The sequence below is a fragment of the Sinocyclocheilus rhinocerous genome, unplaced genomic scaffold, assembly GCF_001515625.1.
Source record: "Sinocyclocheilus rhinocerous isolate Xijiao unplaced genomic scaffold, SAMN03320098_v1.1 scaffold762, whole genome shotgun sequence".
Lineage (NCBI taxonomy): Eukaryota > Metazoa > Chordata > Actinopteri > Cypriniformes > Cyprinidae > Sinocyclocheilus > Sinocyclocheilus rhinocerous.
Genome location: NW_015624547.1, coordinates 160,763 through 178,465, shown reverse-complemented (window position 1 = coordinate 178,465; position 17,703 = coordinate 160,763). Strand labels below are relative to the sequence as shown.

Below are 17,703 nucleotides of genomic sequence, written 5' to 3'. Positions count from 1 at the left end.
ACACACACACACACACACACACACACACACACACACAGTTAAACACAAGAGGAATGAGACTGGCTTCAAAACAAAACCAAACTAAGGGACAAATTACAAACCAATATGACAATCAAGAATACATGTCAGATGGCAGGGAGAAATAACAAACCCACCCAAATTCCACTTCAACCATACACTATTGTACTCACTCCACCACACACATGCAGTCAGGTAACAGAAAACTAGAATCAGATCACTCATTGAACAAAGGTACCCATTAGCTTAGAGTGGATAGCACTCCTTCCTAGCCAGAGTTAGACAAAATACCTTAACTTTCACAAATTCAAGAAAAACAAATTAAACATCAAATTGTCACACAAACCAAAATCAAATCAAATCAAATAAAAAATAAAAAAGAACACAAAGTTTACTAATTAAATCATCATCTCAAACAAAATACAAAAGCAACAAATTAATAACATATGCAATCACATTACACATTCCCCAAACATGAGACCATAATCCATTAACCATACACGCACAAAAAATTAAAAAAAAGTATATACAGTGGGTACGGAAAGTATTCAGACCCCCTTCACACTCCGTAATACCACACACACACACAACCGCAGCCAGTATACTTCCAACGACAAACACCCAAATCACACTCAAACAACTCACATCAGCTTATAAATTCATTCACACAACAATAAATATAACATACAGACCCCACAAGCACACAATCCTCCACTTGAAACGGTGCGGGGTGCCTGAATGGCCACACGGATTAATACTCAGATCTCACAATCCTCCAATGTCAAGTTCACTTGATACGGCCTTGTCTGACGAGTGCAAACGATGAGACAAGACAGAACGTCGCGGCAATGCACAACACAAAAGAAGGGTTCAACACACAAAAAAAGAAAAAAAGGAAAGGAAGGGGAAGCCAGGTCAGATCGGCTATCCGCGATCACACGGACATATTACAAGCGGTGCCTCTTCAGCTGAGTGTGTTAAAAAAAAGCAGCCCTTCCAACATCAAACTACGGTTGATAAGCACAGCCCGGAATGCATACCAGATGCAACAACGCAGTGATCGGCCAATGCTTGCCCTGTAGGTCTCGACTCAAATATCCATAATGCTGGGAAAGATCAAAAAGCCAGCGTTCAAGTTCAACAGCCACCAGTCAACACGCTCCCCAACAACACAGAAAACATTCCTTATACACACACACGCACATAGCGCACCTGAATCTAATTAGACACTTGCCATTCAGTAATTACTGCGGGTTGTAGCTACATTAACTAGGCAGCTATTCCTGCTACACTATCAAATAGCACACCTAGGTTCCTAACTGATGACAAAGAATTGACAGAGCAGCCATCGAGTCTTATGCCTAGTTCAGACTACACGATTTTAGCCCGATTTTGCCACGATTTTCTTGACAAGCAGCACAGAAGCTCTTTCATACACAGGTTTCAAACATGGCGAAACGAAAGAGAGATGATGGTGCTGCTAGGTGGAATTATGAGATGGAGGAAAGGTTCGTGGAGCTGTGGCAACAGTACTCCTGCCTGTATGATGTGTCATCGAGGGACTACCACGACAGAACAAAGAAAGAAAAATGCTGGCGAACTATAGCGGAAGCGCTTCAGCAATGTTTACACTCTTGTTTTCGGAAGTCAGTCGCTAGTTCCGCCTTCTCGATGACATCAGACGCGTCGTTAAAGACGGCACGCGATGAATGGTCGGGAAGCAACGTGTAGTCTGACATGTTTCTTGTCCATGACACGACAAGATTTTAGGAGTCAAAATCGTGTAATCTGACACAGTGACTATCGTGACCGACAAAAATATCGTGTAGTCTGAACCCGGCATTAAACAGTGTTCTAAGTTATTACATGCGGAGGTTTTAGGTCCAAATTCAGAATTTAGCAGTAAGAAATTACTCGTCATCCAGTTTTCTATATCGACTATGCAATGCATCGACACAATGCTTTGAATGACTGACCGCCGTGAGCTCATGTTCCTAGCAGCTATTTTGACCTCCTTCTGCAGAGCTTTCTTTCTATTCTTGTTTTCTCTTCTGAGTGTGACATTTGTCTACGAGTGTGGCATCTCTCAGCTCCTTCTCTCTCTGTCTCAGGTGTACATATTTGAGAATAATATTTACTATCAGCCAGATGTGAAGAGCAGTTCTCTCAGACTGACGTCATCGGGGCGAGATGGCCTCATATTTAATGGAATAACTGACTGGCTTTATGAGGGTAACACACCATCATCACACTGTGAGCAACACAAGCTGTGCCATTACAGATGTTTTTGTTATTATTTTACTGAATCTCTCTGCTTGTCTATCAGAGCAGATCCTGCACTCTTCAGCCGCTCACTGGTGGTCTCCATCAGGCTCCAGTCTGGCATTTCTCACCATCAACGACACTCTGGTGCCCAACATGCAGCTGCCGCGTTTCACAGGGACGCTTTACCCTCGCGGACACCAGTATCCATACCCGAAGGTACGCAGACAGCCGTATGTCTGCTGTCCTGCTGCTGAATGTGTATCTTAGAAAAGATTAGCAGCTCATGATGAAATGACTTTCTGGATCTGGATCTCTCCTCTAATGTTTTTCCTACTCAACTAAAATAACACAAAAATAACCCCTTAAATTAATGCAAAACCCCACGCAGTCCTAGATAGTGGTACGTTACATTTTAATATTGAAAAAACAAAACTAAAGTTTTAATTTAGTCAAAAACCAAAGACGAAAATAAAATTCATATTTTACATAGTTTTTATCTCAAGTTTGAAATATATTACGTTTTTTTGAAATATAAACAATTCAATGGCGTCTCTAATAAAAACTTGTTTTCTTGACATTTATACAGATGTAAGACTTTTACACAGGGGTTAAATTGGCTAGCCTGGTAAATCATCAGAGGACTTTCCTCGTACATTTTCAACATTATAGGCTATAGTTTTAAACACTTTACTCATTCTTACTAATTCAAGCAATGATGCAACGCATATGTAGCCTATCACTGAAAGGAACTGAGTGTCTTCAGAAAAGTTTCAATTGCATTCCAACTTTATCTGATAAAGTAGTGTTCATGAGCGCAGCGCTACTTTGTTTACAGCTGTTTCTGGGGAAACTGCTATATGTTTGACGTTCCAAAAGCACCTTCTACTGGCAGAGAATCAAATTGGATTTTCAATAAGCCTGCCCGCTGTTTCCCCCATCCGCCCATATAACCCTGTTTTAAATTGATATAATAATTTATACTTCTGATCCGTCTCTTTTCTTAAAAAATAGTTTAAAGACTGAAATGTCAGGTTTATCATTTTAGATATATTTTTTGTTTTTGTGAAAACCTGTATCTCAACTGTAATTAAATCATGTTTTACAGTCATTTTACAGTTTAATATGTTACCATAGACATTGCCCTACTCTGCTCAAATGGTATTAATTTTTATTTTTAAATTAATTTTTGCAGGTCTTAAACAAGTTCTTAAAGTCTTAAATTAGATTTTATAAATATCCTGCAGTGAGATGTAGCTTTGTACACTGCCAGCATCTAGAATTATTTTGATCAGCATTTTAGTCTTCATAACAGAGGGCTCTCTCAACTTGTTATACAGTATTTTAGAGTTTGTCAATTGATATAATTGTTAATTGTTACAATATAATTACAATATAATTGTTAATAGTTTGTTAATCGATTATGTTGGCTTTGCATACACGTGCACCCCTCAAAAGCCGGAAACCACAGACCCCCCCACATAACAAATCCCAATTTAACCCCTATATGTATATATATATATATATACAGGCATACTTATATTTATTGTTTACAGGCTGTTTTGTGGACATCTTGATTGCTTACATGAAACATGATTCATTTTTAGTAAGTTTCTGTTTCTTTCAGCACCTTCCGATTTTCATTCATGTTTATTTGGTGCTACAATTTAGTAAAGAGGAAGAGTGTGCCAAAAAGGCATTTATTATTTGAATTTTGTAATAAAATGTAGAGAATTTAAAACTGAGCCTTTGTTTCATATCTAAAGTAACAAAGCATGAACAGCATAGACTAAAAGATCTTGGTGTTTAAGAATTAATATAGTTTCATCAAAAATGTAGATGTCTAAATATCTACACATTGATATTGTTAATCCAGCGCTGGCGTCACACAGCTGACATCTTCACCTGTTGTAGTTCATCCTTGCTGTGAGCACGATAGAGATGCTAACAGTCAAAATGCCATCAGAGAGAATGTAAATTAAAAGTCGTTATTTTGGTTCATCACAAGTCTAAAACAAAGTCAAGTCAAGTCACCGTTATTTATATAGCGCTTTTTACAATGCAGATTGTGTCAAAGCAGCTTTACAGTATTAAAAAAGGGAAATAGTGTGTCAAAATCAAAGTCAAAGTCACTTGTTTTGTGCATTCAGTTACAAATCCCTACGGCTTGTCGGCACCGATAGCCTTGTGGGCAGCGCACTGACATAAAGCGCCGTTGTGCTACAGGTCTCCGGAGTGCAAATCCCGGCTCGAGGACTTTTCCCGATCCCACCCCCCTCTCTCTCCCACTTCGCTTCCTATCTCCTCCACACTATCTATCACAAAAAAAGGCAACAAACCCAGCCAAAAATAAATCTAAAAAACATCTCTACAGCTTTGACATTGAACAACAGAACACTGATTTCACTTCATTTCACTCTGTGTACGATAGGCTGGACAGAAGAATCCTGAAGTGACACTGTTTTTGATCAACGTGAACGGATCTACACACGCTACACAACTCCTGCATCCCGACAGCTTACAGAGAAGGTACCACACACCAGGCCCAGTTCTACGGGGGTGCTAAGCGCAATAGCACCCTCAGTTAAAGCTGTAATAATGGCATTTCATTGCAGATTTGGCAAACTATCCAGTGCATTTGTGCTTTGGAGATTGGTCTCTATTTTAACATGTTTTTGCAGCGTTGAGCAATGTAGCCAATCACAGACATATCTGTTGATTTCTTGAAGCCAACAGCCGATCAGAGGCGTTTAAGTTAAAATCTACTCACCGCTAGAATCAAGTTTTTGTTCAGGTGTTGTGTTCAACACGAATCATCTCATTATAACGAAGTGTCGACGCAATGTAAATAAGAGTTTCATTGAAGCAGTGTAGAGAACTTCATTGAGTATAACGTAACTTTGTCAGATTGCGATTAACTAAGATGAGTGACAGCTTTTAGTGATTATAAACGGAGCGCTCTTTGTGTCATAGCAATGGACTGCACTAAAACCTTTATATTAAGGTTAGAGCACCCTCACTAACTTAAGAAGCACCCTCAGTGATTTGATTCTGGAGCCGGGCCTGCCACACACTCACACAATTACACGCACACACACTTAAGTCAATCACACATACAATCACATTCACACACACAATCACAGTCAATCATACAGACACACTCAATCACACAGACAAATGATAAAACACTGATAAACTAGTTCCAGCTCTGGACACTGAAGAGAGGCACAAGTAAATCTGGTTTGAATATCTTTACTTTAATAAGACTGTTCCATTTCTAGACCTTCAGATGTTCAGAACGTGTGTTTGTGAGTTTAAGCTCACAGCCTGCTGTCTGTGTGTGTGTGTGTGTGTGTGTGTGCCTGTGTGTGTGTGTGTGTGTGTGTGTGTGTGTGCAGTGATCTCTACATTAGTATGGTGCAGTGGGTGACGGACGAGTGTCTTGCTGTACGCTGGTTAAACCGTCCTCAGAACTCCTCCATTCTCACACTCTGCTACACACACACGGGGAAATGTCTGCCGGTGAGTCTCCTTCATCAGTGTGCATTTGAATCGAACTAGCTACAAGAAGTTTAACTGGAATAACAGGAATTTACTGAATTGCAACTTAAGGAAATTCAAAACAAGTGCGTTCTTGGAAATTAAATGTTCTGCTGTCTGTCTGTCGAAGTCCATTTCAAGGAGAGTCAATTCTCTTGGCAGTCATATTGGCGACGTCTCTGGGCAGCTATTTTGCTCATGCAAGTCCAGCTCTGAACTATTAAATGGGGAAATACAGAAAAGGCTCTTTAATTGACAAGGCAGGACGTCTTCTGCCATATTGCGCATAATCCTGGTTGTAACCTCAATTCAAATTCAGGAGTTGAATTGGAATATCAATTCCGTTCTGAATGGCACACAACCCTGACACACACACACAAACACACACTCACACTTATGTACAACGTATGCAAACACAAACACGCTGTTTTGGTCTCTCTCTGCAGAAGCACGTCATGATATCGGACAAATGGATTGACAGACAGGTAAGATTACGCTATTTTAGATTTTGCCACATTTATTTACATTCGACGGGACATTAATTTGAAGTTATCTGATGTTCTCATTTGATTGGTCCAGAATGAAAAACCATCTTTCTCTAAAGACGGAGAAACGTTTTTCGTAACATTGCCCCTCAGAAGCGGAGGCCGCGGATCCTTTAGACACCTTACTATGATGTCAGAGCAGGTATAAAGCACACGAGCCACACAGAAAACAAACACAATTCACACGGATCTGACTTTAACCTCTCCTGCTTTCAGCCTGAAGGTGAAGAGGTCAGCATGCAACACCTGACCTCTGGGACCTGGGAGGTCACAGAGATCCTGAGCTATGATCAAAAGTGGAATACAGTGTGAGTCACTTCACACACACACACTAATGCACACACACACACTCAAAAATGCGCACGCACACACACACACACACACACGCACACACACACTAATACACACACACACACACACTAATGCACACACACACACACTCACTCACTAATGCGCACACACACATGCACGTCTATGTTACTAAGAGGGGACTGTCACTCTACACTGACCAAGAGGGGACCAGTGTTTCTGGTCATTTTGAAGAAACAAAAATGACATACAAAATTTTAATTTAAGGTATTTTTTCATAATATAATAAAAAAAGCTTTTTTTTTTTTTAAACATGCCAAGTGGGGACCTGAAGGTCTGAGCGACGTCTACCTATCCAACAGGGGACCTCCACAGACTGCAATGCAACTGTGTGTGGAAACACAAGAGCAATTGTACCAAGTGTTTCTTCAAAAATTAGAGTCAGCCAGTTGGCAACAGTTCAAGGGCAGAGGCAATGCCTCTTATAATTAACAATATTATTTGTTTTATTTAACATTTTCTTGGCTTAACCCCAATACACTTCTCAACTTATGAATGCAATCAAAACTCATTCCTGGGAAGCTCCTATCGAGATGATACTTTTGTTCATCAAAACACTTAGGTCCCCTGTTAGATGGTAAACTGTGACGTCTCTTTGGTTGTTTTGACATTTCTTGGCAATTTCATGTTGACTTTGAAAATGTTCAATTGGCTAAATTACTAAATGAATGTTACAATCAACATATATTGTAGCATTGCATTATCAACATTGCCATTGCATTCAGAGATAGTGAGAATGTGAAAAATTGTTAAATGTAAAGTCAACCAAACAGGCATCGCACTTCACCATCTAACAGGGGACCAGTGTCCTTTAGTTTAGTGAAATCACTACTACATGCACAGACCTGTTGCTGTGTGCATTTAGCATGCACAGTTTAGCCAGTGTGGAAATGGCCATGCAATAGTGAACAAAATGGTGACCTAAACATGGAAACATCTAAATGAACTGATTATGTTCAAGTGAAAAATACTATTTAACATCACTGAACCAAACTTACACACAGGCGCGGATTGACACACAGGCTTGCCTAAGCTGCAGCCTAGGGGCCCCATGTGTGCAAGGGCCTCGGATTGGCCTGACAATTTTTTTATTATTTTAAATTTTCTTCAGCACGAACAAAAAAGACCCTCATTGGCCCATAAGAAACATCAAAGGAGGATTTGTTGCAGAGCGTCTGACAAAATTAATGTCTTGTATTGTAGAATGCACTGCCGAGAGTTCCCACGATCGTTAAATCGAAACCGAAAGTAAAACGCGCACGTGCATTCAAAAGCGATTTTAATACCCCGCGTTTTGAGAGCTACTCCCTGATGCGCACAAATTAGGCTACATAACATATCTAGGCTGTTATTAGTATGTAGGCTATAATAGGTTTTCTAGTTGTCTATAGCTCTGCATCATGCTTGAAAAAAATTGGTCTCTATTTGCACTTTGAATATAGAGAGAGCACTTATTGTTCGCACTTACCGGTAATACGACTTTTTTTTGTTATTTATTCTGTTTTTATTTCTATGATCAATTTGTGAAAAGGAGTTCAGTTAGGAGGTCAAACGTTCTAGAAGCTCATAATTCATGTACAGTTCTAAGGTCTGAAGAGATTCATCATACAGGATATAAGCCAGTCAGTTGAACAAAACCTTTTGCAGTGCTTGAGTGTTGTTGTTTTTACTGCATATGATAATTCATACTCAGAAAGTAGAACTGAAATTACATTTATTACAAGATGATTAGTTAAATTAATTTTTGCAGTCATGTATTTGGTCATTGAGAATTTTTTTTAAAAATGTGTAAAAATCTCGTCTCGTCTCGTGTCTTGAGTTAAGTGTCGCCATTAATGATAATCAAACAACAAAAGACGAGGAGAAAAATCATTCCCTGCTCTTGACAGAATGGCATTTGTAGCTTTTATAAGAATTTATATAGTGTCAATTGTTCTCTACCATCTCATTCACATCTATGCAACCACTAAATAAATTACTACTACTAAGAAAGAGCACATTTTTCATTGATCTAGTCACTTGATTCTGCTCTCAAAATGCACCAGATTTATGCATTTAAAGTTAAAATGAACAAAATTTTCTTATACCCGCAGAACCCCTTAAACTAGAGGAACCAATGTGCACCCATCACAGTCTCACACAATCCTGTGGGGACACTGGGAATGTAGAGGAAACACTGTAGGATTCTCTTTTTAAGTCTGCCTGTTTTGTTAAGCACAGTGATGAAATACAATAGCATTACAGAGAGGTCTAATTTTGTAGACCTTAATGTATTTAATAAAACAAAGATTATTGAGATACGTTTTACAAGAAAATGATATAATACTGTTTCAGTCTTTCTGCTTAAAAGTTTGTTACTTGGAATTTCTTTATATTTGTTTGTGAAATTTACTTAAATTGTTTCAAAGTAACCTTTTATTTCAACCCATCTTGAGAAAGTCTCACAAAATCCTGTGGGGACACTGGGAATGTAGAGGAAACACTGTAGGATTGGCTGTCTCAATGTGTGTGTGTGTATGCCAGTTCACCCTACTATTTGTGTGTGGACCATGTATGGCACTAAATACATTTCTCTAGTAAAGCATAATGATTAAGGGGGGCCTTACACAAAGAGGAGCCTAGGGGCCCCTGACCACCTTAATCCTCCCCTGCTTACACACTTTAGTTTACACCAACAAAACTAATTTTATGGGTTAAATCAAGCAGAAAGAGCTCTTTAAGGTAACAATTGCATGTCAATACTTTTAACAGTGAAGAGTGAATTTGTTAAAATGACTTTGGTCCCCAGTTAGATGGTGAAGTGCGACGCCTTTTTGGCTGATTCACCTTTTTTTGCATCACAAACACACTAAAAATTTGGAGGTCAAGACGCAACATTATATGTTGACTTGCTGTATTGAAAATTTTCAATTGACTTCAATAAAATACCTTTTACCATTTGCAATTTAGTCGTTTAACACTGAAATTTTTCAATGCAGTGCTTAATTTAGAGGCTCCATTTTTTTAAGGTTATTATCAACATTGCCATTACATTCAGAAATAGTCAGAATATGCTAAACGTAAATGTAAAATGTAAATTGTTAAATGTAAAGGCAATCAAACAGATGACAATTTGGATCTTTGGAGGTAAAAATAAAAAAATATATGTTGACTTGCTGCATTGAAAAGTGTGTGTTGTGTATGTTGAAGCGTCTCAGAGTCTGGCTTGCTGTATAGAGATGTAAATGAGCGGGGGGGCAGTGACAACTCAAGCTGATCTGAGATTTGAGCCACAGAGGGGAAGATGGCAGCTTCTTAATGTTAATTTCACACAGAGATTGCAAGGTCTATTAGTAAAATCTCTTGACTTTAGCCATCTTTGTTACTTTATATGTCAGTGGTGACAATTCAAAAATGAACTTTCTAACAAACTTTCTTCAAAGTTTACATACCTGTAACTCAAGAAGTATTGAAGATATTATCACATCTTTTGTGATTTTTGTTTTTAACAAACGTATCTTTTGGTTTGCTTATTTTTATGGCCCTATATGGTTCAGAGATCTCAGTGTGGCTCCATGATCAAGTTGATGAATTATACACATTTTCAGTGGTCAAATACCAAATGTAGTGACTTTGCATGCAGCGAATACTTTTTCTTTAAAAGAGGAATATCTGAAGAATAAATAATATTTAAACCAGTTTTCAGTGGTCAAAAACTATACGTATATCACTTTGCATACAGCTGGTTCTTATTATATTTAAAGGGAATGTCTAAAGGATAAATAATGTTGAAACTAGATATGTAGCTTATTTCCCTGTAAACTATTGCATAGAACACACCTGTCTGAGTGCCATAAATGGTCATGTTGAAGTACATTAACTTGCTCTCAGTAGTCTGTACACGAGATTCTATATTTGAATCAGTTTTAGGGATATTTGAAATAAGGAATTGTGTTCATTTTAACCGCTTCTAAAGATACCAAGAGTTCAAATATACAATATTGTAACTACATGTTACCACATTGAGATCCCAATATCTCTGGGATTAAACCATATAAAGCTTTAAAGTTTTCTTCTTGAAATATTGTTAAGTATCAACTATTTTAAAAAGTAAAATAGGTATTAAGACATCTTCTGTACGTTTTGAGTTACAGGCAAGCAAACTTAGGGAAAAGAACACAATAAGTTCCTTTTCACTTTTTTGAACTGTCAGCATTGGTATACAATGCAACAAAGATTGCTAAAGTCAAAAGATTTTACTATTAGACTTTCTAATCAGGTGTATTATGTATAAATGTTTAGTTCATGTCACTGTTAATGAATGGAACCTTATTGAAAAGCTATTCCAGTGTGATAATGCATCTTAAAACTTATTGTTACTTGCTAAACAGTCAATTTAGTTTTCTAAAGTGTCAGTGTTAAAAGGTATTTTATTGAAGTCAACTGAAAATTTTCAATGCAGCAATTTATCATAAAATGTTGCGTTTTGACCTTCAAAACTTTTACAGTGTGTTTGTGATGCAAGAAATGGCGAATCAGCCAAACAGGCGTCGCACTTCACAATCTAACTGGGGACCAAAGTCATTTTATTTAACACATTCACTCTTCACTGTTAAAAGTATTGACCTGCAATCGTTACCTTAAAGAGCTCTTTCTGCTTGTTTTAACCCATAAAATGAGTTTTGTTGGTGTAAACTGAAGTGTGTAAGTTTGGTTCAGTGATGTTAAATAATATTTTTCACTTGAACAAAATCAGTTCATTTAGATGTTTTCATGCTTAGGTCACCATTTTGTTCACTATTGCATGGCCATTTCCACACTGGCTAAACTGTACATGCTAAACGCACACAGCAACAGGTCTGTGCATGTAGTAGTGATTTCACTAAACTAAAGGACACTGGTCCCCTGTTAGATGGTGAAGTGCGATGGTGGTTGACTTTATATTTAACAATATTTCACATTCTCACTATCTCTGAATGCAATAGCAATGTTGATAATAACACTAAAACACCAGTTCTTGACATAATACACTGTAAATAGATTTTTGGGTAAAAAAAACCCAAATAAATAAATATATAAAAAACCTATTAATACTACCAGTGAACAGTTAAAATGTAATTTAAAGGGGTGATATGATGTTGCTAAAAAGAACATTATTTTCTAGAGTGATCACACACGGAGGCCTAGAGTGAGCGGAGGCCGGCTTGAGTGAGCTGCGGCCGGTGGACTTGAGAACGGCACGGCCAGCGGGCTTGCGGCAATCACATGTGACGACCCCAGGCTGGACTCTGCTTCGTTTACGGTGAAAGCCGATCCGGCGATCCACAGCGCGAAGTTGATGTATTTCCTCAGCGACCAGCACGGATCAGCTCCAGGCATGACGAAGCAGATGTCGTCCTCTTTTGGAAGACCAAACAAAGTAGTTTCGCTTTCACGAAACGAGGCCGCTGAATGAGCGTGACACACGGCTCGAAAGCAGCGGCGCTTTTATTATGCCACAGTCGACCGCTTCCGCTCCTTCCGGAAAGTAGCGGAAGGAAGCAGCGCTGTTTTATCATACTAGATACGTTTGAAAGTTCTGTTATAATGCTACTCTGTGCGGTCTAATAAAACGCACAACATATTAAAGCTTCTTTGGTGTTTCCATGTTTTCTACAAAACCGGAAATCGAGGGGTTATGACGTCATTGGCAGGCGACACAATGACACTATAGACACGCTCCGTGACACTAGTTAAAATTGCTTATTTCTCTGGATTTAAACATTCTTCGAAACATTTGGGATAATGTAAGTACACAAGTCAGCAAAATATATAACACTGTTCTAGTGGTTTTTGGATATTTTAATAAAAAAATCTTACATATTGTGCCTTTAATAAAAAAATCTTAAATATCGTGCCTTTAAGTACTTTTTAAGTAAAGTAATATACTACCCATATTAGTCAAAATTGTCTATAAAGACAGATAATGTGTGTAACTCATATGTCACTATTACATTCAGAAATAATGTAAAAAATGACTAAATAGAATTAAACTTTTATAAATAAACACTATAAACACAGTAGGCTTCTGATGCAAGAAATGGCAAATCAACCAAACAAGCATCGCACTTCACCATCTAACTGGGGACCAAAGTCATTTTAACAAATTCACTCTTCTGTGTCCATTTCCACACTGCTTAAACTCTACATGTTAAAGGAGCCGTTCAAGCTCAATACATGCCATTTTTCTTGTGCTTCACAGTTCACTGTTGTTCCTCAAATAAGTGTCTAAAGTGCTCTTAATAAAGTGCATTTAAACCCCTGCTATATTTCTATTTTTATAAAAATATACACGTGTTTGGTTGCTTTCTTCCCCCATCGATATCACCAGTATATATATATATATATATATATATATATACTGTATATATATGTGTGTGTGTGTAGATGTACACAAACACACACAAATTTAATTTATATAGTATCTGTCCTGCAGTATTTAGCATTAAAGTGAAATAATAATGCTAATAATTCAGACATTATTTTGCCTCACTGTAATCAGGTCCTCCTGGATGTTCGAGAATAGGTATGTTTTAAGAGTTTAGAACAGTCTAGGAGTTTAAAAGACTGGTTAGTGTTCAATCTCCTCTAGAGCCTTAGAGTCTCTCTGGAACAGCAGGCATTCAGACAATAGAGGAGTGTGAACGACGTGTGTGAATTGGCCCTTACAGTTCCTGCTCCAGCCTACAGGGGCGCTGCTGAGAATGAGCTCAAACACACACACACGTCCAGGTCCCCACTTGGTCAAAATTAAAAAAACTTCACCAGAGACTTTTTCACTTGATTTTAGCATGATTTAAGGCATGACCAACAGGGGACCTGGAAAATGTCCCCTCTTGGCTCTGAGGTCCCCTGTTGGATAGGTAGACAAGTACACTAATGCGCGCGCACACGCACACACACACACACAATCACACACACAGTCCGTCAGATCTCTAACATGTCGTGTGTTTTTATGCAGATATTTTCTCAGTAATGAAGCTGGATTCAGTCACAGGCATATATACAGGTGAGATACACTGATGCTGCACAGACCACTCTGTTTTTATTCTTCCTCAATAACTCTTGTTACAGCGGCGTGACCTTTGACCCCCAGGGTCAGCACGGTGGAGCCGTTCCATCGCGAGTGCTTGAGCTGTTCTGTGTTTAAACCTCACTGTTCATTCTATGAAGCTTCAGTGAGTCCAGACAGACGGGCCGTCCTGCTGAACTGCAGGGGTAAACCACACACACACTATATCACATTGGATTTGTCATGAATCAGCCTCATTCTGGTTTGCTAAAACACCTGAAGATTTCTTTTAACAATCTGTATTTCACGTTCAGGTCCAGGAATCCCCAAAACCACTGTGCACCTTCTCAGCAACATGAGTGGTGAGTCCAAACACACACACACACAGACACACACGATATTATACGTATATATTAATACTGTAAAGCTGCTTTGACACAATCTGTATTGTTAAACGCGTTATATAAATAAAGGTGACTTGACTTGACACCACTGTTCTTCATCAGATCTGCTGATGTTGGATGAACAAATCAAATGTCGGACTGTTCACTTAAAGGCACAATATGTAATTTTCACCGCTAGAGGGCACGTATTCAAAATAAAGAGACAAACTTGTAGTTTGAAGTAGAATGAAGCAGGGTGAGGCTGAAAGCCGTCAAAGCGAAACGAAGCACTGAACGAGCGCGACACACGGCTGGAAAGCAGCGGACCTTTTATTATGCCACGGTCGAGCGCTTCTGCTGCTTCCGGTCGTGCGTATGTGGGGTAAAGCAGCGCTATTCTATCATACTAGATACATTTAGTTCTGTTATAATGCTACTCTGTACGGTCGTCACCAGTCTATTAAAACGCACAACATATTAAAGCGTCTTTGGTGTTTTCATGTTTTCTACAAAACCGGAAATCGAGGGGTTATGACGTCATCAGCAGGCGACACAATGACACTATAGACACGCTCCGTGCCACTAGTTAAAATTGCTTATTTCTCTGGATTTAAACATTCTTCGAAACATTTGGGATGATGTAAGTACACAAGTCAACAAAATATATAACACTGTTCTAGTGGTTTTTGGATATTTTAATAAAAAAATCGTACATATTGTGCCTTTAAATGGTGATATGGACGAGTGTGTGTGAATATTAAAGCACAGACTGCTGTGTGAATGTGACGTTTGCGTGTTGTGCGTGTCTGTTTTTTCTCAGTTTAGCGTCTGCATCTCACTATATGAGACATGAACACATGAACTTCATCTGAGACTCGCGTCACCAGCATTTCACTTTTTACTTTGAGAAAACTATCGAAACGGAAACTCAAAGGTCTTTGTTGCATATCTAATTATAATGCAATGTTAGATAGGGCCATGTGTTCATTTCATTGATAAAAGAGAATGAACGACTGTTCTTTTAAGGATTTTAGGAACTGGGAGTGATGCTGATGCTAGAATGTTTTTTTCACACTCAGTTAAGTAATGCGAGAGGTTGACAAGAACAATAAATAAAAAAATAAGTTTAAGTTCAAGTAGGCTACGAGTCGCCTTTATAAACACAACCGTCTTAATGACAAACCACCAAAAAAAAAGTTTGGCTTAACTTGAAAAAAATGTAACAGATTACATTACAATTGTAAAATAGAATGTAATAATACTAATAATAGTAATAATAATACAGTTTATTAAAACATTATTTTTAAAGAATATCACACAATTTTCGTCCATGATTTAAAAAGTAATTGAAACTCTGTTGCACTTTGAATTATTTGAACTTCATTTGATTACATTTTAAAAGATTGTTTATGCATTCATTTGATTGCTAATGTTTTTGATAATAAAACTGTATTAAACAATAAAACACGGAATCCAGAAAAAAAAATGGAAAACAACAAATTTGGAGAAGGTATTAAACAGGTTTCATAAGGCCCTACAATCATGCTCTGCCCTCTTTCAGCCCTACTTTCCCATTTACTCTGTGCTGCCCTGTCGAAAAAGGCAAAGGGCCTAAAATAAAATAAAATACATAATGAAACAAATATATATATTAGTTCCTCAAAAAATGGCAGGACGCACCGAACCTTAAGCTGTCTTGTTTTCTTTCTCTTCTGCTCTGTAGATCACGTGACTGTAGATGCTCGTCTGGAGATCAGAGAATTTCTCCAAAAGAAACAAACTCCAGTTAGACAAATCAGGAATTTACTGATTAACAATCAGGGTATGAAGTCATCATCATCATCATCATCATCACTACTATCACCAACTTGCCAAACAGGAAATAAAAACAACAATAAAAAATGCCAATGAGATTTTCATCTTAGACATTATAATTGCTAACATCTGATGCCATAAACCTCACATCCCTGACCACGAATGAAAACTGAAAAGCATCATATCATATATATATATATATATATATATATATATAAAACGTATATGTACGCCTGCTTCGACCTTGATGTGATGCTAAGCACTCTTCCATTCAACCTTTTCTAGAAAAATTAATGTTGGCAGGTATTTTAGCGTACACACACTTTAAGATAATGTTTAGTAAATGAGGCCTCAGACTGCATGTGCTTTGTGCCATTCACACCGTTATGAACAAAAATAAATCACAAATAAGCAGCAACAAAAAAAAGATTCAGATTTTTGCCTGCAGTCTGAATGTAGTCTAGGATGGTTTGCACTCGTGTTTTTGCTGTAAGTGACTGATGTGTGTTTACTGTGTGTTTACAGCACTGAGACTCGAGCTCAGCTTCCCTCCACAGTTTGAAGAGAGTAAACGACATCCGCTCCTGCTGCTGCTGTACGAGCTCACACACACACACACACATTACATTTAGTCATTTACATTGTCATTTAGCAGACGCTTTTATCCAAAGCGACTTACAAAGTAGAAGCAATCAGACCAACGAGAGAGCAACAATATACAAGTGCTGTGACAAGTCTCAGTTAGTCTAGCACAGTGCACATAGCAAGGTTTTTTTATATAAATAAATTAGACAGAATAGAATAGAATAGAATAGATAGGTAAGTGCTAGTATTAATTGGTCAGGTGATGGCGAAAAAGATGTGTCTTTAGATGTTTTTTGAAAATGGCTAAAGACTCAGCTGCTTGGATTGAGATCGGCAGGTCGTTCCATCAGCTGAGGAAAGTCCAGGAAAAGGTCCGTGAGAGTGATTTTGTGCCTCTTTGGGATGAACCACGAGGCGTCATTCACTTGCAGAATGCAAGCTTCTGGAGGGCGCATAGAGACCTGCCAAGAGAGGATTACAATAGTCCAGTCTGGAGAGAACAAGAGCTTGGACAAGGAGTTGTGCAGTCTGCTCTGTTAGGAAGGGTCTAATCTTCCTAATGTTGTATAAGGAAAACCTGCAGGACCGGGCCGTTTTAGCAATATGGTCTGTGAAGCTTAACTGATCATCCATCACAACTCCAAGGTTCCTGGCTGTCCTGGAAGGAGTTATGGTTGATGAACACAGCTGTATAGAGAGGTTTTGATGAAGTGCTGGGTTGGCTGAGACCACGAGCAGTTCTGTCTTAGCAAGGTTGAGCTGAAGGTGATGATCCTTCATCCAGCCAGAAATGTCTCTCAGACAGGCTGCAACGTGAACAGCTACTGTCGGATCATCTGGTTGGAATGAGAAGTAGAGTTGAATGTCATCAGCATAGCAATGATAGGAAAAGCCATGCTTCTGAATGACAGATCCTAAAGATGACATGTAGATGGAGAAAAGAAGTGGTCCAAGCACTCAGCCTTGAGGAACCCCAGTAGCAAGAAGTTGTGACTTAGAAACCTCACCACTCCAAGACACTCTGAAGGACCTACCAGAGAGGTAAGACTTGAACCACTGGAGTGTGGTTCCTGAGACGCCCATCTTCATGGGGGTGGACAGGAGGATCTGGTGGTTAACTGTGTCAAAAGCAGCACACAGATCCAGCAAGATGAGT

At 38.5% G+C, this 17,703-nt stretch overlaps 1 protein-coding gene across 3 annotated transcripts in view; it reads left to right on the top strand.

Moving 5' to 3' along the window:
* The window catches only part of LOC107742248 (inactive dipeptidyl peptidase 10), a 39,883-nt gene that overhangs the window by 8,349 nt on the left and 13,831 nt on the right, over window positions 1–17,703 (top strand). For all 3 annotated transcript variants that reach the window (XM_016555147.1, XM_016555153.1, XM_016555159.1), the window contains 12 exons: window positions 2,130–2,250; window positions 2,345–2,499; window positions 4,712–4,809; window positions 5,679–5,802; window positions 6,267–6,305; window positions 6,400–6,507; window positions 6,582–6,673; window positions 13,714–13,761; window positions 13,849–13,970; window positions 14,079–14,126; window positions 15,871–15,969; window positions 16,488–16,557. In XM_016555147.1, coding sequence (XP_016410633.1) covers window positions 2,130–2,250; window positions 2,345–2,499; window positions 4,712–4,809; window positions 5,679–5,802; window positions 6,267–6,305; window positions 6,400–6,507; window positions 6,582–6,673; window positions 13,714–13,761; window positions 13,849–13,970; window positions 14,079–14,126; window positions 15,871–15,969; window positions 16,488–16,557 — 1,124 coding nt within the window. The remainder of the gene's footprint in view (window positions 1–2,129; window positions 2,251–2,344; window positions 2,500–4,711; window positions 4,810–5,678; window positions 5,803–6,266; window positions 6,306–6,399; window positions 6,508–6,581; window positions 6,674–13,713; window positions 13,762–13,848; window positions 13,971–14,078; window positions 14,127–15,870; window positions 15,970–16,487; window positions 16,558–17,703) is intronic.